Source organism: Elephantulus edwardii, unplaced genomic scaffold (assembly GCF_000299155.1).
Source record: "Elephantulus edwardii isolate Elephantulus edwardi_28Jun2011 unplaced genomic scaffold, EleEdw1.0 scaffold00037, whole genome shotgun sequence".
Lineage (NCBI taxonomy): Eukaryota > Metazoa > Chordata > Mammalia > Macroscelidea > Macroscelididae > Elephantulus > Elephantulus edwardii.
Window position 1 is genome coordinate 16,264,649 of NW_006399787.1, and position 23,684 is coordinate 16,288,332.

At 40.3% G+C, this 23,684-nt stretch overlaps 1 protein-coding gene across 1 annotated transcript in view; it reads left to right on the forward strand.

The window, feature by feature from the left end:
• Nucleotides 1-23,684, forward strand: part of MAP3K9 (mitogen-activated protein kinase kinase kinase 9) — a 135,453-nt gene that overhangs the window by 95,117 nt on the left and 16,652 nt on the right. Inside the window, exons 3-5 of the mRNA XM_006884727.1 lie at nucleotides 9,249-9,429; nucleotides 20,019-20,167; nucleotides 21,014-21,189. Of these exons, the coding sequence (XP_006884789.1) occupies nucleotides 9,249-9,429; nucleotides 20,019-20,167; nucleotides 21,014-21,189 (506 nt within the window). The remainder of the gene's footprint in view (nucleotides 1-9,248; nucleotides 9,430-20,018; nucleotides 20,168-21,013; nucleotides 21,190-23,684) is intronic.

Genomic DNA, 23,684 nt, shown 5'->3' on the forward strand with positions numbered 1-23,684 from the left:
CTTAAAGAGGCTAGGAGCAGAATATTGAATGATCCAGGAAGCATCGAAAGAAGCTAAAAGGAATTATACAGAGACACTGTATCAAAAAGAATTGACTGACAAAGAAGAATTTAATGAAATAGCATATGGTCAAGAATCAGTGGTAATAAAGCAAAAAGTTCAAGCTCCTCTGAAAGAATTGACCAGAAATTGATGGAATACCAGTTGACATATTTCAACAAATATACAGCCCTGGATGTGCTCACCAAGTTGTGCCAAGAAATCTGGAAAACCTGGCTCACTAACTGGAAGAGATCCATATTTCTTCCCATTCCCAAAAAAGGTGATCCAGTGTAGTGTGGAAATTGTAAAAAATTCTCACAAAGAGCACATGCAAGCAAAATCTTACTGAAGATTATAAAAAAATGACTAGAAAAGTACATTGATGGAGAAATACCAGCTGGGTTTGAAGAAGCCTTGGTACTAGGGATGTCATTACCCATGTCAGATGATCATGGCTGAAAGAAGAAAGTACCAGAAGGATGTCTGTGTTTTAAGGACTATACAAAGGCATTTTGACTGTGTGGATCACAGGGAATTGTGGCCAACCTTGAGAAGAATGAAAATCCCAGGAACTTGGTTGTGCTCCTGTGGAATCTGAACCTAGACCAGAAAGCTGTTGTCCCAGCAGAGCAAGGGAACAGAGTGTGGTTCAAAATCAAGGAAGGAGTGCAACAAGGATGTTTCCTTTCTCTATACTTTTTTAGTCTATATGCAAAACAGATCATTCAGGAGTCTGGACCTTATAAAGAAAATGTGGCATCAAGATTAGAGGAAGACTCATTAATGACCTGCATTATGCAGATGACACAACCTTGCTTGCTGAAACTGAGGAAGACTCTTCAATATGAATTGTATCTCAGCATCAAGAAAACAAAGATTCTTATCACTGGGCCAGTTGGCAGCATCATGATAAACGAAGGTTGTTAACAATTTTGTCTTGCTCAGATGCACAGTCAACACTCTTGAAAATGAAAAGACGAGTTTCTTTAGGAAAGTCTACTATCAGGGACCTCTCCAAAGTACTAAAGAGTGACAGTGTCATTCTAGAGACTAAGGTACATCTGATCCAGGCCGTGGTCTTCTTAATTTCTTGCTGTGCAACAGAGAGCTGGACCGTGACTAAGGTTAATAGGAGAAGAATTGATGCTTTTGAGTTTTGGTGTTGGAGAAGAATATTGAACATACAATATCATGGGCTGCCAAGAGAACAAACAAATCTGTCATAGAGAAGTTGAAACCAGCTTGTTCCTTGAGGCAAGGATTTTGAAACTTCATCTCACAGACTTTAGGTGTATTGATAGGAGGGAGAAGTCCTTGGAGAAGGACATCATGCTTGGAATGTGGAGGGTTAGTGCAAAAGAGGAAGACCTCAGATGAGATAGATTGACACAATGACTGTGGCAAATTGGATCAGGTGTGTCCGTGACAGGTTGGCTGAGGCTAGGACAAGTTTCAGAGCCATTGTTCATAAGATTGCTATGAATTGTAGTCAACTCGATGGTCTGTAACAGTAACAGTAACTCTCAGGTGTTGTTGCTTGTAGGTGCTTTCGAGATGGTTAAACCTCATAATGACCTATGTACAGTAGAACAAAGCAGCTGCTATGTCCCGCGCCATCTTCACAATTGCTGCCATGCTTGAGTCCATTGTTGTAGCCACGATGCCAGTCCATCTCGGTCAGAGTCTTCTCCCTTTTTTTGTTGTTAATGTTCTAGTATGTAAGAGTTAATGAAGATGGCACAGGATAGGACTGTGTTCTCATCTGTTGTTCAGTGAGTTGCTATGAGTCACACTTGACTTGATGGCACCCAGCAACAACAACTACTTTCCCAAAAGCAGAGAGGAAAGGATGCATGTGAGTTATAGATAAGACCTGGTGGCTGGCCAGATAATAGGACTTTCTAGACAAGGGAAAGGTCACCAGGGTTTGTGGGGTAACTGGGAAAATGGTATTGTCCCTGATGGTGAGATTGAGAGATAAAGCCAACTTGAGGAAACTGAACTCAGTGTGGGTTACAATGAGTTTGATCTGACAGTAACAAGATTCGCTATTGTACAGTAGGAAACACCAGAGTATGATGTCTCACAGCTTTGGGCATGCTGTTAGGAAGGGCCAGTCATTGTAAAAAGAATTTCTCAAAAGGGGGAAGATTAGGGAACGTGAGGAAGACCTTCAACAGGTTGGATCAACACGGTGACTATGTTAATTATTTATCATCTAATGATTAGGCATTATTTGCATGACAACAGTCCAAAAAAAGAGATGTTTTGCAAAGTGGACTGGGGGAGTGATGTGGGGGAGCAAGGAAATTGTGCAACAGTGAATGAATTTTTTTTTTAAAGTGAACTGGGGGTACAGAGGAAAATGTGTAAAAGTCAATGAATAAAAATATAATACTTTGGTAAACTTTCATTGAAATCACAATAAACAGAAAAGAATTAAAATCACAATAAACAGAAAAAAAATCATGGTGACTGTAACAATGGGTTAGCATATATCGGGGATGATGATGATGGCTCAGAATAGGCAAAGCTCAGCTCCATTAATCATATGGTTATTATGAATCATAATCAACTCATTATCATCTAACAACACAACAACAACTGCTTTACTGTAACTATGCAAAGATATTTGCTGTGTGGATCATAACAAATGATGAATAACATTGTAAAGAACGAGAATTTGAGAACACTTAATTGTGCTCATGTGGAACTCATGCACTTATCAAGAAACAGTGGTTTGAACACAACAAGGGATTTAAAACCAAGAAAACTTTGTCAAGGTTGTATCCTTTTACCATAACTGTGCAGTTTGTAAGTTTTGAGTAGGAACCGACTCATAACTGACCCTCCAGCAGATTTTCAGTGGCAGTAAATCACATGGGAAGACATTCCCATCTTTCTCCCTCAGAGCATCTGGTGGATTTGAAATGTGTGCCTTTGAGTTGGTAGTGCAACTTCTTACCACTATGCCAATAGAGCTGATTAAATAATAATGAGAAATTGAACTATATGAAGACGTCAGCATCAGAGTTTAAGACAGACTCATCAATAGCTTGTAATGTGCACATGACGTAATTTTGCTTTCAGAAAACAAGACTTGAAACACTTACTGAAGAAGTATATACACAGTAGTCTTCAGTATGAATTGTACCTCAACAAAGAAACCAAAAATCCTCAATATTAGATCAATTAGCATCATAATAAGTGGAGAAGAGATTGAAGTTAAAAATGGTTTTCTATTTACTTGGTTCTCTAATCAACATCCATTAAAGCAGCAGCCAAGAAATCTAACTTACTCTAATTGACGAATTTGCTGTACAGGACCTCTTTAAAGTGCTAAAGAGCAAGGGTGTTATTTTAAAGACTAAGCTGTGCCTGACCCAAAACAATGGTATTTTCACTTGCTTTATATGCATATGAAAACTGGACAGTGAATATGGAAGACTAAAGAAGAATTGATACTTTTGAATTGTAATGCTGGCAAAGAACCTGGAATATGCCAAAGAACAAACAATTTTCTTTTGTAGCAAGTGTAGCCAAAATGTTCCTTAGAAGTTTGGATGGTAAGATTCATGTCATACTTTGGGCATGTTATCAGGAGGGAGTAGTCTCTAGGAAAAGAGGAAATGCTTGGGCAAAGATCTTTGAGAAAGAGCAAAACTCTCAATGAGACAGACTGACTTAGTGACTGTAACCATGAACTTAATTAAGCATAGCAGAGATTGTGTGAGGATGGTCAGGGTCAGCCTGTGTTTCCCTCTGTTGTGTATGAGGTTGCTATGAGTTGCAGTTGACTCATGGCACCTATTAGCAACAAGAACTAAGTATGTTGTCCTTCTCCAGGGACCAGCTCCACCTAATAACCTGCCCATCCATAGTGCACTAGATGAAGTCTTGTCATCCTTGCTTCTAGTCAACATTCTGGCTTTATCTCTTTGTTGGACAGATTTGCTTATTGATCTTGAAAAATGAATGTGATATTTGTACTGGGATTGCATTGAACATGTCGATTGCTTTTGGTAGGATTGTCATTTTCACAATATTGAGTCTTCCTATCCATGAACAGGGAACATTTTTCCATTTAAATAAATAGGTTTTTTTATTGTGTCTCGCAAAAAATGTTCTGTAGTCTTCTTTGTATAGGTCTTTTGTGTCTGTAGTTAGGTTCACTCCCAAGTACCTCAATTTGTGGTTGGCCATTGTAAGTAGTATTACTTTCTTGGTTTCCTTCTCTGAGTTTTCTTTGTTACTGTAGAGGAATCCCACTGATATTTGGATGTTGATCTTGTATTCTGCCACTCTACTAAATTGGTCTACTAGTTCTAACAGTTTTTTTCTTGAGTCTTTGGGATTATCTGTGTACACTATCATATCATCTGTACATAGTGACAGTTTAACCATCTCTTTGCCGAACAGGATGCCTTTTATTTCCTTCTCTTGTCATATTGCCCTAGCAAGTACTTCCAATACAATATTGAATAGAAGTGGTGATAGTGGGCATCCTTGTCTGGTCCCCAGAACACTATTATTAAAATGGAATCCTACTGTGGTGCACATGGCTAACCTCCTTGTCTGCTAAATTAAAGTTTGAAGGTTCGTGTTTACCCAGAGATATCTTGGAAAAAAAGTACTGACAATCTCCTTCTGAAAAATGAGCCATTAAAATCCCATGTTCTGTTTTAACAATTGCTTCTTGGACCACGTACAGGTTTCTTAAAAGCACAGTTAAGTGTTCTGTGATTCCTTTTCACTTGTAATTTGTTAAGATCCATACAGTCCAGTGCCTTTGCATGGTCAGTAAGGCACAGATATCTTTCTGGTATTCTTTACTTTCAGCCATCCATCATTCAGGATCCATCTGATAATCAGCAATGCAAGTCCTTGTCCCCTGACTTCATCTGAACCCAGCTTGCATTTCTGGTAGTGCCCTGTCATAACATAATATAGACTTTTAAAGATGTGTTACGTAATATCAGAATAGGTTTTTAAAGGCGGATTAGTTTGTTAGGTAACTGAACAAAGATCACAGAAGGATGGAGATGAGCAGCGATCAGCCCAAGGATCTTGACTGAAATTGGAATACCTTAGATAGAACCCTGGTAGTGCAGTGACTAAGTGTTCAACTGATAGATAGGTGAAAAACTAGTTGTTTGAACCCAATAGCGGCTCCATAGGAGAAAGATGTCAAAGTCAGCATTGTATGTTTCAGACTGTGAACCAAAAGATCAGCAGTCTGAATCCACCAGCAGTTTCACAGGCGAAAATGGCCAGTCTCCTCCCATTGAGATTTCTAGCTTCAGAAACCCAGGGGAGGGTCAGATCACTATGTGTTAGAACTGACTTGATGGACTTGGGTTCAGTTTTGGTATTATTGATTTGTTTGTTATTTTTTATTGTGATTTTAATGGAAGTTTGCAGAAAGGTTGAGTTTTCATTCACTCATCAGTGCTTATTCTCTTCCCTTCACTCCTCCCACACCCTTCTCCCAGTTAACTTTGTAGTGTACTTCTTATTCCAGATTGTTAATTGTCCAGTTAGTACCTCGTCAACCCTTTCTTTCAGTTAGTTCTTTCATTCATCTGTTCACATGCAGAGTTCATTAGCTGTCCACTCTTCTCCTGTTCTCCCTACCACCACCACCCCGTGTCTGTCCTATTTTATAACAGCAGTCTTATGTGGTATTTTCCTTTTGTTACTGAGATATTTCACTCAGTATAATATATCACAGACTCATCCATGTTGTGTGGTGTTTTATAAGTGTGTTGTTTTTCAGTCCTGTGTAATATTCCATTCTATAGATATACCACAGTTTTTCTATCCATTCATTTGTTGACAGGCAGTTGGGCTGCTTCCCTCTCTCTCCTTCCTATTATGAATAATGCAGCAATGGCCATGCTGTGCAGTACATCTGTTTGTGCCTTGGGTCTCATTTCTTTAGGATATATTCCCAGTAGTGGAATGTAGTTGTTTGGTATATGCCATCAAATCACCTGTGACTCATAGCAACCCTGTGTACATTAGCTTAGAACCCTGCACGATCCTGCACCAATCTCACTGCCTCCAACAGACTTAATCCCATTTCTCCAGTTACTGTGTCAGTCCATCTCATCATCGGAGGTCTTCCTCTCCTGTGCTGTCCCTCTACCCTTCCAAGCATAATGTCCTTCTCCAAGGACTAGTCCCTCCTAGCCACATGCCTTAAGTAAGTGAGACTAAGCATCCAAATTTTTGCCTCCAGGGACCACCTTAGTTTTACCCCCTCCAGGACAGACCCATTTGTTCTCCTGGCAGTCCACAGTATCTTCAGTGCTCTTCTCCAGCCCCACAACTCATAGGCATCGATCCTTTTTCTATTATCACTAGTTGTTGTTTAGCTCTCTGATTCATAGCAAGTAATTGCAAAGACGATAGCTTGTATCAGGTGCACCTTAGTCTCCAGACTGACATCATTACTTTTCAGGACTCTAGCGAGGTCCCTGACAGCAGATTTTGCCCAATCCATTTCCTCTTGTGATTTCCTGATTGCTGATGCCAAGAGTGTTGATTGTGGAATCAAGAAAGCGGAAGTTGTTAATCCCAATCTCTTCTTCGTCTATCATGAAGCTGCTATTTGGCCTAGTAGTGAGATCTTTTTTTCCCCTTGATGTTGAGGTTCAGTCCATTTTGAAGACTATAGTCCTTGACCTTCAGCAGCATATGTCTCATGTCCTCCTCAGTTTCAGCATACAATTAGTGTGTTAGCTGAGTCAAATAGTATTTCTATTCCCAGCTTTTTTAAGAAAGCACTAGACAATCTCCCATAGTAATTGTACCATTTGCCATTCCCACCAGCAGTGAATGAGAGTTCCTGTTTTTTCCACATGCTCGCCAGTATTTATTGTTTACTACCTTCTTGAACAGGAGGGGAGAATCACGAGGTTGCAGAGTTTGGTGGGCAGAGGGAAGGAGTGAAGGAATTCGGAAATATCCACTGGGGATCCTAAAAGACAGAATCATAGTGGGCATAGATCAATGATGATGACTTATAAAACACAATGTTTGGGACTGATCGTGTGAAACACAATGTATATATAAATGAAACACAATGTATACAAATTTTTATGTAAACCAATATAAAATAAAAATAATTTTTAAAAGAATAATGTAATTGTTAAAGAAATGGATAGTCCCACCTTTCTCTTGCAGAGCAGCACATAGTTTCAAACTGCCAACCTTTCACATAGCATCCAGGTACTTAACCACCTAGGATGATAACCACCAGAGATACTCACAGATACCTGTAAGGGAGGTGAAACCTTCATAAGGGCCTTGTGGTGGAGGGAATAAGGAATCCCTAAGCGCAGTGTTGTTCTATTAGGAAGCAGCATGAAGGACAAGCAGGGCTCCCAGTTAGTTGGACGGGGCAACCGAGTCAACATTTTTCAAGTTGTTGTTCTGTCTTCAAAAGATTCTTTTCTCCACATTCTCCTATTCAGCTATGAATGACAGGGGTGATAGCCTTCTTCTGTCTCGAAAATCCTATAGACTGAGATCTGTGAATTCCATGTGACTCAGTGTCTGGCCCATGAGGCGCTATGCTTTCACAGTCTTTGGAACCATCCAAGTACCACTTGTTGTTAAGTGAATTCCTTAACACCTTCCTCTGTAAACGGATGCCATTGTTCTGTATCACTTTGGAGAGGTCCTTGATAGCAGGTGTTTCCATTGCAACATGTCTTTATTGACTCTTGTTCCCATGGAAGGTGATTGAACATCCAAGTAAAATGAAATTGTTGACAACTTTAATCTTTCCTCCATCCTTAATGCTGTTGCCTACTGATCCAATGGTAATGATTTTTGTTTTCTTAATGTTGAGATGTAATCCATATTGAAGGTTGTAGTCTTTGATCTTCTGTGGCAAGTGCTTCCAGTCCTCATAATGACCTGTTGTGTCAGAGTAGATCTGTGACAGGAATTTCAATGACTCTTTTTTTTTTAACTTAAGTCATCAGCTATTTCCTCCAAAGTTCCCTAATAGCATTGACCCAGGACTCCATACCACTCTTGAAAATAAAAGCTTGATCTTCATATTTCCAAAGATCTAGCTGGTGCTCAATCAGACAGAACTCCTTATACTCTTTTGAGGATTATCTCCCACAGAGTGCATTTTGAAAAAACTGTATTGAAATATACATAATAAAGCTTTCTGAGGTTGCCCTTGTTACTGGAACTGTTATGTGTGAGAGGTGCATTAATTGGTACCCTAATAGAGCTAAGACAGCTAATGCACTACAGCGGTCCACACAGGGTCACATTCCAGGGCCACCTAGCAGAAGGATGTCCAAGCAGCCCTTCTCATAAGAGCCAACTGTGGGTCCACAGCTCTCCCCGTCCCCCCACCCCTGGATGTGAGTGAGCCTTATGGTTTCGAGGTTAAGAGAATGGGATGTAGAGTCTGTCAGATTTCCATGTCTTTACTTCTTAGTTGAAAGACTTTGAGAAATTTGCTTGATGGTGTTAGCTCTCAGTTTCCTCATCTGTAAAATGGAGACGGCAATGGTCCCTGCCTTATAAAATTATAAAATTATTGCTAGGATTTAAAGTGATACTTGGTACGAAGCTAAATGCATTGTAGGAGTTTAAGAAATGGTAGTTCTTAACAATAATCCACAAGAGATCCATTGGTAGTGGTGATGTTATCAAGTCTACTACAACTCATAAGGACCCTATGAACAACCTTCCTCTATCCTGTGCCATTGTCCATTGTTACAGTCACTGTGTCAGTCCATCTTGTTGAGCGTCATCCTCTCTTTCTCTGACATTCTGCCTTATCTCTCATGATATTGTCTATCATTCTGCTTGTGAGGATTTTTGTTTTCTTGATATTGGGATGTAATCCACCTCTAAGACTTTGCTCTTCTGCAGCAAGCATGTCAAGCCCTCTTCGCTGTCAGCAAGGCAGCTTGTGTCATCTGCATAATGCAAGTTGTTCATAAGTCTTCCTCCAATCCTGATGTCTCATTCTACTTTAGATACCTTCTCATATGAATAGTTCAGCACACAAATTGAATAGGTGTGAAGGAAGGATACATCCAGGTGCACACCTTCCCTTAGAGATCGTGTAGGAGAGACCCAGAAGAGAACAGGAGAACTGTGGTGTATTCAGTGGTTTCCCTGTGATTAATGCCAGATCTCTTTTCTTCTGTATTCCTTTCCTTGCCTAGTATTGATCCTCCAGAAGGTGGAGAATGGAGACCTGAGCAACAAGATCCTGAAGATCACTGACTTTGGCCTGGCTCGTGAATGGCACCGAACCACCAAGATGAGTGCCGCAGGGACGTATGCTTGGATGGCCCCTGAGGTGATTCGTGCCTCTATGTTTTCCAAAGGCAGTGATGTGTGGAGGTAAGGTCTGACAGTGTAGAAACAATATTTTTTCATGGGCTATTTTGGCTGCACACATGCTTCAGAACTTAGGAAATCAAGGTTACATAGAATCCTAGAATCCCAGGTGCCCAAAGTAGGTCTGAGTAACCTCCTAAGATCATGCTACACTCATTATTACAGAATGTAGTTTTTAATCTAATTGTCAAAGAACGATGTTCACTGCTTCCGTGTACTCAAATCCCTTTAGGTTTGTGGTTAGCACCACTTTTATGTAGGACCCTTGGAGTCCATGATGGCTGTCTTAGAAAGCAGTTAGATTCCAAGGCCAATGTGTATGTATTCCTGTCTCTGACATAAAATCATTTAAGGACATCTAGTCTCACTCCTGGAGACCTTCTCCAGGCTCATCCTGCTTTCTTAGAAGCATGCCGAGCTTTCCATTTAAAGACTGTTACTTGTAGTCTTGGGAGGGAGATTAACCAGATGCTCTCACTGTAAACTCCTGAACACGTGACTGTTCTTTATGAGCTCTCTTTTTTCTTGGTGGACTGGCTCATTTTCCTTTCCTACTGTGCAGTTAATCCTTTTGGCAAGGCTCCCTGTTGGATATTGACTTAATAATGGGAGAGGGAGAATCTCAAGCATGCACCAGGATACTATACACACAGACTTGAAATGTCCTACCATTCCCCTAGTAAATGTCATCCTAGCATGTTGCAAGAATGTGGATCTGCTTGAGAACTCTTATCCTCACTAATAAATGAGCACCTACGGAGCATACATTCTTTCTCATATTGGGCAGTAGCAGCACCTTAGTATACTAGAGAAAGGACGATAGATTATCACTCTACTTCAGCCTGTGAATTTATTGTTTTCTGATATGTGAGCTTTGGTATGCATATGTATCTTTTTAATAGCTCTGTTGAAATATAAGGCTATTTCAGGCTGGGAAGATGAGCAGAACAGCCAGATTCTGCTAAGATGTATTTTCTGGTTTGGGGCTGAGACTTGAGTGTGACTGTTGTTCACAATAGGGTACCCATGAGCTGATTGGATTTGGCCTTGTATTTTAAAGGGCTTCCGGGCCCTTGGGCCTGCTTTTTGTGGATTGGCGTCCACTTCCAAAAAAAAAAAAAAAAAGGCGCTTGCCTCTAGGAAACTCTATGAACTTGGAGAAAAGGTGAAAGTTTTGTGTTCAAGACTTTCATACATAGGGTCATTATGGGTCATCTATAACTCTACAGCACTTAACAACAACAATAACATTGAAATATAATTAACATTTTACATCCTTCACCCTTTTAACTTATATACAGTTTTAAGGGGTTTTAGTATATTCATGAAGTTGTCCATCGATCATCACTCTATCCATTTCCTAGAGCTGCTGTAACAAATTAACATAAGTTGTCCACTTATAACAACAGAAATATTTTCTCTTACAATTTGTTTTTATTATACTGTGCACTAAGATTAAGAGCATACTATTAATCAGAAGTCTCAGCCTTAATCGCAAATGCTCATCCAGTTATATGAATCCATAATGTCTGGTAGTAACCGCTCCCTCTGTGGCTCACTTCCCCAGTTCCTCTGTGATCTTTTGGGTTTGGTGAAAAGATTCGCTTGAAGGACCTACAGAAACTTAGATCTATCAGGGGAATGACTTACATGATTGCAGATATGCAGGCAGGTTTTTTCACAGAAATTGGTGAGCAATAGACCACACTGGATGCTTAAGTACAAACATGCTGCCTTATGTGTTGGTGTTTTCCAAATTCACCCCAGTGTGGAGAGTGCTCCTGGTGCTGATCCTCTAGCTGTTGCTGATTTATGAGACCTTGCTATTTAACGAAGCCAATGTGTCCACAGTTAAGGTAATGGCTAAAAATGCCAACACTAGGCTTAACACTGCAAAATCCTATAGGCCACAATTAAAAAAATGAAGGCTTCATTAGACAACACTCCCTCCAGAGGCTCTAAGGAACATTTTTTTTTCCTTGCTCTTCCAGTCTCTGATGATCCTGGTGTTCTCTGGTTTATGGACAATAACATCATTCCAAATTCTGCTTCTGTCATCAGACTGCCTTTTCCTTTTCTGTTTCCAGCCTTTTTCTACTTTTCTGTTATGAGGCCAGTAGTTAGATTTTATGTCCTGTCCAGATAATCCAGGATGATTTCATTTTAAGATCCTTAATTTAATTGTGTCTGCAGAGACCCTTTTTTTATATGAGGTCACATTTATGGGTCTAGGGATTGGGACATCATTATATCCTCTTGGACATACCATTCAACCACTGTTTAATTTCAGAATTTTTTTTTTATCATTCAAAAGAGAAACATCATAGCAATTTACAGGGAGCTCTGGTAAGGAGTTGTGCTGCCAACCCAAAGGCACGTGGTTCAAATTCACCAGCTGTTCTATGGAAGAAAAATAGACAGTCTCCTCCTGTACAAATTACTGCCTCTGAAAACTCGCTGGAGAGTCAGTCATGAGTTGATTCAAGCTCAGTGGTACATAACAACAGCAACAATTTAGCAACAACACATTAACAGTGACTCTTAAATTTTCCCTTTCCCCAGTCCCTGGCTAAACACTTGTATACTTTCTGTTTCTGTGAATTTGTCTATTGTGGATATATCATGTAAATGGAATGTAAGATGTGTAGCTTTTCATGTTTAGCTTTTCTTACTTAGCATAATGTTTTCAAGGTTTATCAGTATTACAGTTTAAATCAGAACTCTATTCCCTTTTATTGCCCATTACTATTCCATTGTATTAACATAATTTCATCTTGCTTATCCATTTATCACCTCATAGATATTTAGGTTTTCCACTTGCGGCTGTTATGGATAATGATATGAACATTTGTATACAGGTTTTTTGTAGAAATAGGTTTTTCATTCCCTTGGAGATAGATATATAGAGATATATAGGAATAGAATTGCTGTATTATATAGTAACTCCGTGTTTAAGGACTGCCAGACTGTTTTCGAAAATGGCAAGTAATTGCAAAGACCATGGTTTGGATCAAGTGCACCTTAGTCTATAGACAGAAATTGTTACTCTTCAGTACTGTAGAGAGGTCCCTGACAGATTTTTTCCAATGCAATTCGTCTTTTGATTTCCTGCCAGGAGTGTTGATTGTGGAACCAAGCAGGCTGAAATTGTTGACAGTCTCAATCTTTTCTCCACCTATGTGCAGCTCTCTTTCATAGGATAAATCAAGTAGTCCATCTTGTTTCAAGGGCTAACCTCTTAACCTTGCCCTTTGGCTGTACATCCTGAGAATAGGCTTAAGTAGTGTCAGGTGAAAGGTATCTAATAAAATTATTCTACTCTTTGAAAGGAATAACTTGAAGGTAAACCACAGAGCAACATGTTGGATGAAGTATCTTGGGAGTTGTCACAGAGTGTGCTAGTGGGTGTCTAGTTAGAACTGTTCCTCTAAATGAAGTCTCCTTCTCAGCTTGGTTGATGGTTTGAAAATAATTCCCTCTTCTCCAAGTGAGCTTTCTCAGCTTCTGTGCTGTTGGGTTTCTTTAGAGGACACTATTGATTGAACAATTAAATAGGGTTTTTAATCTTTCCCTCCATAATCCCTCCCATCTAAATGGCTCTGATCTCAAATTTTTCTCCATAAGAGGAAGTGTGCTCCTTGCTATTTTTCCAGCAATACATGTATTCACCAATAGCAGCTCTTAACACCTACAAATGTTTAAGGACTCTGTGCTGAGTGCTCTGCACCATTGATCTCATTCATTCCTCATAACACTTTCCAAAAGTAGAAATTATTTCCATTTTACAGGTGAGGTAATAGTGGCTCCGCAAGTTTAAGTGACATGTTGAAGTTCACTCAAGTTGTTGTTATGTGCAATCCTATGCACAATAGCTCTCAACCTTGCCCTATCCTGAGCCTTACCTCCATTACCCCTGGTACTGCGTCAGTCCATCTCATCTGGGGTCTTCCTCTCCTGTGTTGTCCCTCCATTCTTCCAAGCATGATGTCCTTCTCCAAGGACTGATCCCTCTTCGCCACATGCACAAAATATGTGAGATAGAGCCTTAGAAATTCTTGCCTCCTTGGAGTAGTGAGAGAAGACCTTCACCCTGAAACCCACAGCGTCCCTTTTCAGCAGGAAGTAGCTAAGAGAATACGCCATCCCCTTTTCCTTATGAATCAGGGTGAAGTCTCTCTCAGGGAGGAGTGATAGGGAATGGCAAGGGACACACTGACAAAGGAGATTAATCAGAACTGGCTTTGACAAGCAGTGTGGCAATTGGACAATTAAAACAGACGGGGGCGGGGAGAAGAATGAACTGGGGATGAGGGTGGAGAAAACAGTGCAACGATGAATGAATGAAAACCCAAAAGCTCTGTAAATGTTCATGAAAACTAATAAAATTTAATTAAAAAGGAAAAAAAAAAGAATAATTTCTTGCCTCCAAAGAACAACCTGGTTGCATCCTCTCCAGAACATATGGTTTTATTTTCTTGGCAGTCTCTGGTATGTTAAATTATCTTCTCCAGCATCATAACCCAAAGGCAATGATTCTTCTTCTGTCATCCATAGTCATTGTCCAGCTTTCTGGTACATAGTAAGCAACTGCAAATTTGATGGGCTGGGTCAGGTGTACTTTAGTCTCTAGACTGACATTGTTACTTCTCAGTATCTGGAAAGGTCCCTGACAGCAGATTTACCTAATGCGATTTGTCTTTTGATTTCCTGACTGCTGATGCCAGGAATGTTGATTGTGGAGCCAAGCAAGCTGTCTCCTCTCATGGCGCTGCTGATTGGCTCAGTGGTGAGAATCTTTGTGTTCTTGATGTTGAGCTTCAATCCGTATTGAAGACTACAGTCCTTGACCTTCTGCAGCAAATGCTTTACATCCTCCTCAGTTTCAACAAGCAGGGTTGCATTATCTGCATAATGTAGGTTGTTAAGGAATCTTCCTCCAATCCTGATGCCCCTTCATAAAGCCCAGCCTCCCGAATGATCATGTAGGTTGAAAAGGTATGGAGACAGGACGCATCCCCAATGCACTCTCTTCCTGATTTTTGAACCATGTAGTGTTTCCCTGCTTTATTCTGAGGACGGCTTCCTGGTCCAAGTATAGGCTTCACATAAGCACAATCAAGTGTTCTGGGATTCCCATTCTCCTCAAGGTTAACCACAATTTCTTGTGATCAACACAGTCAAATGCCTAGCTCTTATAAATTGTAATATAGTTGTTACATGCTATCGAGTTGGAACTGACTCATAGCTGAACTTCTAGTGGATTTTCACAAGATGTAAATTACACGGAGGTGATTGTTCATCTTTTACTCTCAGAGTAGCTGGTGGATTTGAACCCTATGCCTTTTGGGTTGGCATTGCAACTCCTTACCACTAGGCCACTAGAGTTCTCTAAAAATTGTAATAGTAAAAGCATAGTCATTATAGAAAAGATAGATAAAATATAAGTAAGCAAAATGAGAAAATAAAATCATTCTATGTGACTAACATAATCTGTATATATTTTGTTGAACTCCTGTTCATATGCTCATTGAGCCATCTCTTTAAATGAGGACCATTCTGTTTTGGACACTGCCTTTGACTCTATCGTGATCATATTACCATGTTAATAAGTACACCACATCAAGAATATACTGATATATATCTTACATACATATGTTAAGAAACATACATATGTTAAGAAATACGTAATTTTGAGAGTTTAGTTATCAAGAATTGTATATTACTTTACAATTTGCAAAATTCTTCCATATATACTAATTTAATTGCTTTTCTTAAAGATGCTTAAGTAGTGTGTTTCCTGGAATGTGGAATCACAGCCAGTTACCATGGACAAGAGGTTTCCCATCCCATGGAAGGGAGACCTTTTCCTTTCAGCCTGGGCCATCAACTCTTAGAGATGAAACAGTTACTAAGAAAAACAGTTCTAGTCTAGCCGAGGTGTGGATTTGGGGTGTTTTTGCCTGTGAAGTGAAAGCTCTTATCTACATCAGTGTTTTGAAAACAATAAAATAGGGGCTCTCCCCTATTATCTGACCATACTACAGGCTTGAAGGGATTTCTGAACCTCTGGAGTGGTTAATTATTGATACAAATGTGAATTCCCTGAGGGTTTGTGCTGTGAGGACCTCTGGGAAATTGCAGATGGCTCTTTGGAAGCTGGTGGCTCATTTTTGTGCAGTGCTTCAGTTGAACTACCTTTCAGTCTGTTTCTAAGGACCCCTTGACTTTCTCAACTCTTGAGGACAACAAAGTAGGCTAAACCTGAGGCAAGTCTCACTGACTTTTACTGCTCACGGAGTCCTAGGGCTCAGATCTATCTAAATTGTATTTTTTTGGATTCTGTTCCTCCCAAAGGAAAACCAAGTCTTCGTTTATATCCCCCACCTTCTGTTAAAGAGATGCATTGGCAGAAGACATTATTTTTACTAGATTAGTCATCCCTAAAACAATAGAGCCTCTTGCCTGAAATCCATATCTCTCAGCAAGGATCTACCTAACTTTCTCCAGATACCGCTTAATCAGGCCCTTCCATTTGCAGTCACAGGTGGTAATTCTGGATGAAGAGGTACTAGCTATTATTGCTGTTTATTCTTTGTGGCTGCCCTGTCAGATAGGCAGTGCTCTCCCTGTGTATGGGTCAGGAAACCGAGGCTAAGCAAAGTGAATTTATTGCCCCCTGTTACACAACTATTATGTGGGAAAATCAGTGTTTGATGGAAGTCTGTTTTAATACCATTTATGCTCCCTGGAAGTAGCTGTCTCATATCTCTTGTCTGTGTTATTGTCAGTTGTCATTGAGTCACTTCTAATTCATGGTGAGCCCATGTGGGCAGAGTAGCAGTTCTCCATAAGGTTTTGTAGCTGTGGTTTTTCAGAAACAGACTTATATCTCTAGGTTGCTCAGACTGTTAGCTTTTCAGCTCGTAGTCAAGTAATTAACCCTTTTTTCTACTCAGGGATTTCACTCCTATATGTAGCCTTTGAGTTGGTTCTGATTCATAGCACTTTAGCGTTACAACATGTCCAAGATCCAGTGCTGCCCTGCCAGTCTCTGCTGTGTGTAAGCCCTTCACTGAGTCAGTGTTTCTTATTGAGGGCTTTCTCTCCTTCACCTACCCTCTACTTTTCAGGATATAGTATTTTCCCCCCCTAAGGACTGACTTCTCCTGATAACATGTCGAAAATATGTGAAAAAAATGTTTCAACCATCCTTTCTCCTAGCCTTTCAAATGGACAGAAGAGCCAGGAAACAAGACAAGTAAGAGTAGAGCTATATTGGGAGTATGGAAGGTGTCCTGGTTGAAGGTAGGAAAGGCAGAGTCCTTGACTCCTCCACTTCCCACAAGGGCTGAGACATCTCCATGGGAGTTAGCGCTCACGTGGTAAAAGCCATCACAGAGGATCTAAGAGCAGAAACAGAAGACATGTGTGGGTCTTTGAGACATTACACTGTCTTTCCATAAGTTCAGAGACCAGTTGTCTTTCCTGTATGGAGAGAAGAATTTCCTTTGGTTTTGTTGTTTTTCCTGTGAGGTGGAGGATATTAATTCCCAGAGAAGGAGATTGAGGATGAGAATCATTCAAACCTAGCAATAAGATCAAGGAGTTCTAACAAGTCAGTTGGTAGAAGCAGTCTAGCATTCTGACTGGGTAAGTCTCAGTAAAAGTTTAGCAGGGAACATAGCAGTACAATTGGTGGTGGTGTTGAGGGCTGAATCTACAGCATCCAAGAAGCCTGTGGGACCATCCCACTGTGCACGCACACACTCACACACTCACACACTCACACACTGAATGAATGCTTTGTGTATCAGAGATGATGCCAAGTCTGGGAGTTCAGAGATTATAAAGTACTGTCCCTTCCTGTTAGGAGCCCATAGGCTGGTAAACACAACAAGAAGGCATGGGGGCCCCAAGAAATGTCAGACAAACACTTGGAAAAGTGAGGGATGGTATCCTAAAGTATCTGACATTGTTCCCATCAACCTCAGGTTAAACTCCAGCTCCTATCTGGTAGACTTAGACCCTGCTCGACTTTTTCCCAAGATATAAAGAAGAAAAATGATACTATTTTGGGACCTCACTGGGATAAAGGACAAAGTCATCATCTAAGGAGACTACCAGGCCACTCTGAGGGCCATTTTTAGCACTGTTGGGTGCCTGTTCTGTTTGGATAATGGCAGACCACTTGGGGTTTTTGAGCACTCTTGTGCATTTGATCCTCTCCAGAGCACTGCTCTCCCCCGTTCTCTTAGCAGTGAAGGTTGACTCAAGTTCTGTTACTTGCTGCAACACTTACGGATGCTATAGGTAGAAAATTGAATGATCCAGGAAGTATTAAAAGAAGATGGAAGGAGTATACAGAGTCACTGTACCAAAAAGAATTGGATGACACAGAAGAACTTGAAGAAACAACATATGATCAAGAGGCAATGATGATGGAGGAAGTTCAGGCGGCTCTGAAGGACTTGGCAAAAAAATAAAGCCCCAGGAACTGATGGAATACCAATTGATGTATTTCAACAAACAGGTGCCACCCTAGATATGCTCACCAGTTTGTGCCAAGAAATCTGGAGGACACCTACGTGGCCAACTGACTGGAAGAGATCTATATTTATTCCCATTCAAAAAAAAGGTATGGAACAACATAATGTGGAAATTATCATACAGTATCACTCATACCACATGCAAGCAATTCTGCTGAAGATTATCCAGAAATGCTGGAATAACACATCGATAAAGAATTAACAGAAACACAAGCTGGGTTTAGAAGAAGCTGAGGAACTAGAGACATTATTGCCAATGTCAGATGGATCTTGGCAGAAAACAAAGAGTACCACAGATATAGCTATCTATGTTTTATTGACTATGCAAAGCCATTTGACTGTGTTGATCACACAAATTGTGTTTAATGTGGAAGAGAATGGGAGTTCCAGAGCACTTGATTGTGCTTATGCGAAACCTATACTTGGACTGGGAAGCAGTCCTCAGGAAAGAACAAGGAAACACTGCATGGTTCAGCTTGCCTGGTTCCCCAGTCAACATTCTTGGCACCGGCAGTCAGGAAATCAAAAGACAAATTCCATTAGGGAAACCTGCTGTCAGGTAACTTTCCAGAATACTGGGAAGCAACGATGTCAGTCTAGAGACTAGGGTGCACCTGACCTAGTCCATGGTCTTCGCAATTACTTACTGTGCATCAGAGCTGGATAATGACAAGGATGATAGAAGAGTTGTGGTGCTGGAACATAATCTTGAACATACCATAGACTGCCAAAATAAGTCTGTCTTGGAAAGAGTGAAACCAAGTTTCTCCTTGGAGGCTAGGATTGTGAAATTTCATCTTAACATACTTTGGGCATGTGGCCAGGAATGGCCGATATTTGGAGAAGGGCATCATGCTTGGAAGGATGGAGGGACAGTGCAGGAGAGGAAGACATACATAGATGAGATGGAGTAATAGAGTGACTAGAACAATGGGAGTAGGTGTGTTGGAGTCAGTGAGACTGGCTCAGGACAGGGCAAGCTATAGAGCTGTTCTACACAAAGTTGCTATGAGTTGCAGGCAGCTTCACGGAACATAACAATATCTCTGTGATGGTCCATTTCTCTATAATCCGTTTTTCTACCTCTCTCGCTAATCTCTTTATGGATAGCTTCTGTTTTTATCCTGTATCCCAATGTCTGGCATAATAATTGTTGTTGTTGTTGTTAGGTGCCATCGAGTGGACTATGACTCATAGTGACCCTATAAGCAGCCAGCCTGAACCCTGCCCTATCTTCTATGATCCTCATCATATCTGACACACTAGACTCCATTGCTGAAGTCACCATGTCAATCCATCTCTTTTGTGGTCTTTGTCTCTTTCAATGACTATCTTTCTAAGCATGATATCCCTTAATAAATACTTTAAATGAATAAGTAAGTAAACAAATGTAAGAGGACATTTCAAATAAGAAAACTAAAAGTTGGTTAAGGATTCACCATGATCCTTAGCTGTGTCTGCCATTAATATATGCCACTGTATTGATGTCTTCTGCAGAATTATAATACTTGCACGTTTGTTTTAAACATTAAAGACAATGTTTGTAAAACTCCTTACCATCTATGAACACAATACAATGATAAGTATATGTTGGATTCATAATTATTATTATTAATATGATCACTGGTGATTGAAAATTAGTGATGGGTAAAATGAAATTAAAATTGAAAATTAGTGATTGGGGGTTTGACTTGGAAATGCAAGGAGAGTCACTCTTTTGATTGTTCGTAATCTGTAGTTTCATGTCTTGGAAGGGCTGAGTGCAGCATGGTTTTTCCTGGTCCTAATTATGAATTTGTAGAATCATGACTTTTTCTACTAAGCTTTGTAGCTCTCATCCTCTGACTTACAAAATGTGGAAAAGAAATTCTTTGTGTGGACTTGAAAGATCAGGGGAGAATGCTGAAGTCGTCAAAGCTATTATCTGTTGCATTATCTCCCTTATATGTCAGGGAGAATATGTACTAGACAGCAAAGCTGCGTGAGTTATATATTTCCACAGAGTTGTAGCTGAGGTTTAATATCTGGCTTACCTCTTCTCTGTAGCTATGGAGTGCTGCTTTGGGAGCTGCTGACTGGTGAAGTGCCCTTCCGAGGAATCGATGGCTTAGCGGTAGCTTATGGTGTGGCTATGAACAAACTTGCCCTTCCCATTCCTTCCACGTGCCCAGAACCCTTTGCCAAACTCATGGAAGGTAAGTGACCTCTGGCCTGAACTCTGGATTGTTCTTGGTAGACTTTGACCAATTCCTACAGGATCACTGGCTGAAAGGAGAGATAAAATACTAATTCTACAGGGAGGAAAGCTACCTTGATGTCATAAGTATTTCTTCTGTCAGTCTTCTGTAACTATAGAATTTATCTTAATAGCTAATCAGTTACAGTCAGTATTTCAGAATATATAAGAAAATAGCAATATTTATATCAGAGCTTATGTAGAAAAGAACATCTGCAAAGAAAGATGTTCTAAGAAGTTACCTAGTGAAACCTCATCATTTTATAAGTGAGAAACCCAAAATCAAGGAAGATTAAGTGATTAGGTAGTCATTCCCCTTGCTAGTCTAACTGGAATTAGATAGAGCTCACGTTTTCTGATTCCCATTCAAGTGCTTGTCTTCATGTCATTTCATTGACATGGGGAAGAAGAACTTATTTATTTATGGCCAAGTGAGACTCACAGTTAGTTATCCATACCAGCAGTAGAATCACATAGAATTGTGTAATACCATGATATATTGTAGTAGTACTACTTTGCACAGGAAAACTTTTTGAACTCACTTTTCTTATACTTAAAATTACCAATCAGGGTTGGACTAGATGCTGGGACTGTTGTATTTTATTTTCCATGTCACTCTTGATATATAATTGTAAAGTTGGACCCTTGGTTTACTTCCTGAGCCCTACTTGATGTTCTCTAAATTCCAATCTATTTCTGGAAGGAGAAATGAAAGGACCGTCACTAGTAAATAACATCACAGGATATCCTGGTTCTTACATTTGCCTCCCTCCATTCATGCTCTCTGTCTGCTTGTCCCATTCAGACTGCTGGAATCCCGACCCCCATTCACGTCCATCTTTCACAAATATCCTGGACCAGCTAACTACCATAGAGGAGTCTGGCTTCTTTGAAATGCCCAAGGACTCCTTCCACTGCCTGCAGGATGACTGGAAGCATGAGATTCAGGAGATGTTTGACCAACTCAGGGCCAAAGAAAAGGTAAAAATAAAAGGCATCCATTCAGTCAGTGGAACTCTCTTCCCTAGAACCTCTATCTGCCTGACCACCTGATTCTGCATGGCTTGATAGAATAAGACAATTCCTTTCTTCCAAGCTTTATTTGGAGAGAGTTCTCAGGCCTTAGGTGTAACCTAAATGGTTTTGGAATGTAGCAAGATTAAGAAGCAAAAGTCATGAGCTTAACTCTCCCTTCAGAACATCTACAATTGTTCAAACATGGAAAAAGAGCACCATTTCGTACTTATCAGTGGGCTGTTTTTCTCTGTCAGCTGAAAATTTGAGAAAGTTCAGGAAGGGTCTCATGGCTCTACAATGGACTAAAAGGAAATTAACTCAATGTGGGGTCACTGCAATACAGAGAATTGTTACCATGACAGTCTGCCAGTGTCTTGTGGTATCAGAATCAAAAGCAGAATATGGCACAGAAACACCATGGATCTGAAATTGTTAGGCATTTCTCGTGTTATGAAAAAAACAAACCCAAATTGACTCAATAGTTAGGAGGTGCCTAGCCTTCCTTTTTATGTCATTGGTCATTCTCTAAATGACCCCCTCTTTGTACACTTAGTGACCACATAGGTACGGTTTATCACAAATAGTTATACGGGGTCTGCTGGGACATGAAGTTAGGGGCATGAAGATGTCTTTATAGCTTGCTTTATCTTTTCTTCACTATGAGAATTTAGGAAGTTAATAGTAATATACTACTAATAGAAATTATAATTGTACATGGCTTTGTAGTATTACATGGTTTATGGTTTTCTCTTGAAGGGTCTAGTCTGAGCACTATGGCTTCAGCTACAAGTGTTCAGTACAGGTGTAATTAGCCTTCCCTTCGCAGAGCTGCAAGTCAGTGTGGTGTCTGAAAGCACATCACTAATTAAGTAGGTAAGCAGAGCTTCTAACCCTGACCTTCCTGTCCCAAAATCTACAATCTTCTCCATGTCCATAGTTGTTCCCCTTAACAGATGACTTAATAATAATTTCTGTAGCTTATTTGGAGAAATTAAATTCTCATCCAGCATAGCAAGCCTACACAAGTCATGTAGTGGAGTTTCTGATGAGCAGGGGAGTGGGTGGAACTTCACCAACTTTGAACAGAATCATAGAAACTGCTCTGGTTTCTATGCTTGAAGAACCTCCAGAGTTGCTGGTCTTATCGCAGACTACGGAATCATTAACTCTTGTTTACCTTTCTTTGACTGATGAAATTTTAGTAATACTAGTAATGTGGGAGCTCTGATGGCCTAGTGGTAAGAAGCTGTGCTGCAATCCCAGTGACACACAGTTCAAATCCACCATCTGCTCCATGGTTGAAGGGTGAGCAGTCTCCTCCCTTGTGAGTTACTGCCTCTGAAAACCCCCTGGAGGGACAGCTTTGGGTCAGTTTTGACTCGACTGTACCCAACAACAATACAAATCAGTGAGAACAGAGAGCTCTGGTGACTCAGTGATAAGTGGCATAGCTGCTAACCCAAAGGCATGTGGCTCAAATCTACCAGGGGAAAAAGGTAGGCAGTCTCCTCCCATGTGATTTATTGCTTCGACAAACCCCCTGGAGAGTCAGCTGTGAGCTGGTTCGAACTCAACAGTACACAACATGAAGTTAGTAAGAAAAGAGAAAGTTGGATTTTGTCAATAAGGAGTTAATAGGAAAACAAATAACATTTTATTTATTTACATTATAGTTAATATTTATAAATATGTAGTATGTGCTGTGTCCTACTACAAGTAATTCATGTTCACTGTCTTAGGTAGTCGAACAGTATGAGCATTGTCATACGTAATTCAACATATTGTCAGTTCATATTATATATGCTGCCCAATCCCACACAAAGCTGGCAAAGCTGGTACCTTAATTCAAATGTTTTGCACCAGTGCCTTTGATCTTAATCATGTGTTGTGATAATTCTCCATTATAAAGCTTGTAGTTGGACGAAGGGTAAGCTATATCTTGAACTTTCCCTAATAGAAATTCTTCTTGGATCATTCTGTTCAGGGGAGATGTGAGTTGCATGCTGTCTAGTTCATGCCCACATAAGTGCTTTGCAGGTCTTCTAGATATAGGATGCTGTTGGAGAATACCCCACAAGTCTCCTGGTTTAGCATAAGGTTCAACTGTTTCATCAGAGTAACTGAACCTACTGCTTCTAGGACTTGCAAGGGTGAATTGGTCTCTGGGCTGCAGTTCCTGCCCCCTTGAAGACAGAGGCTTAGATCTAAACCCATCTCTCAGATGTGAGCAGGTACTGAAGGGGCCTTTGGAAGCTTGAAATTAGCTCACACTTTTTAACTTTTCCATTTAACTGCAAACTTGACCAATCAGGAACCCTTTGTGTGCATCTTCTTAGTGGTTAAGTATCTTGGGTTCTTTTTTCCCCTGTCCTTATGATGAAAGCAAAGTAAAGGGGACAGAGAGCCAAGGACTTGGGGGTCACATTACAACCAAATAAAAGACTTACCACAGTGTGAGA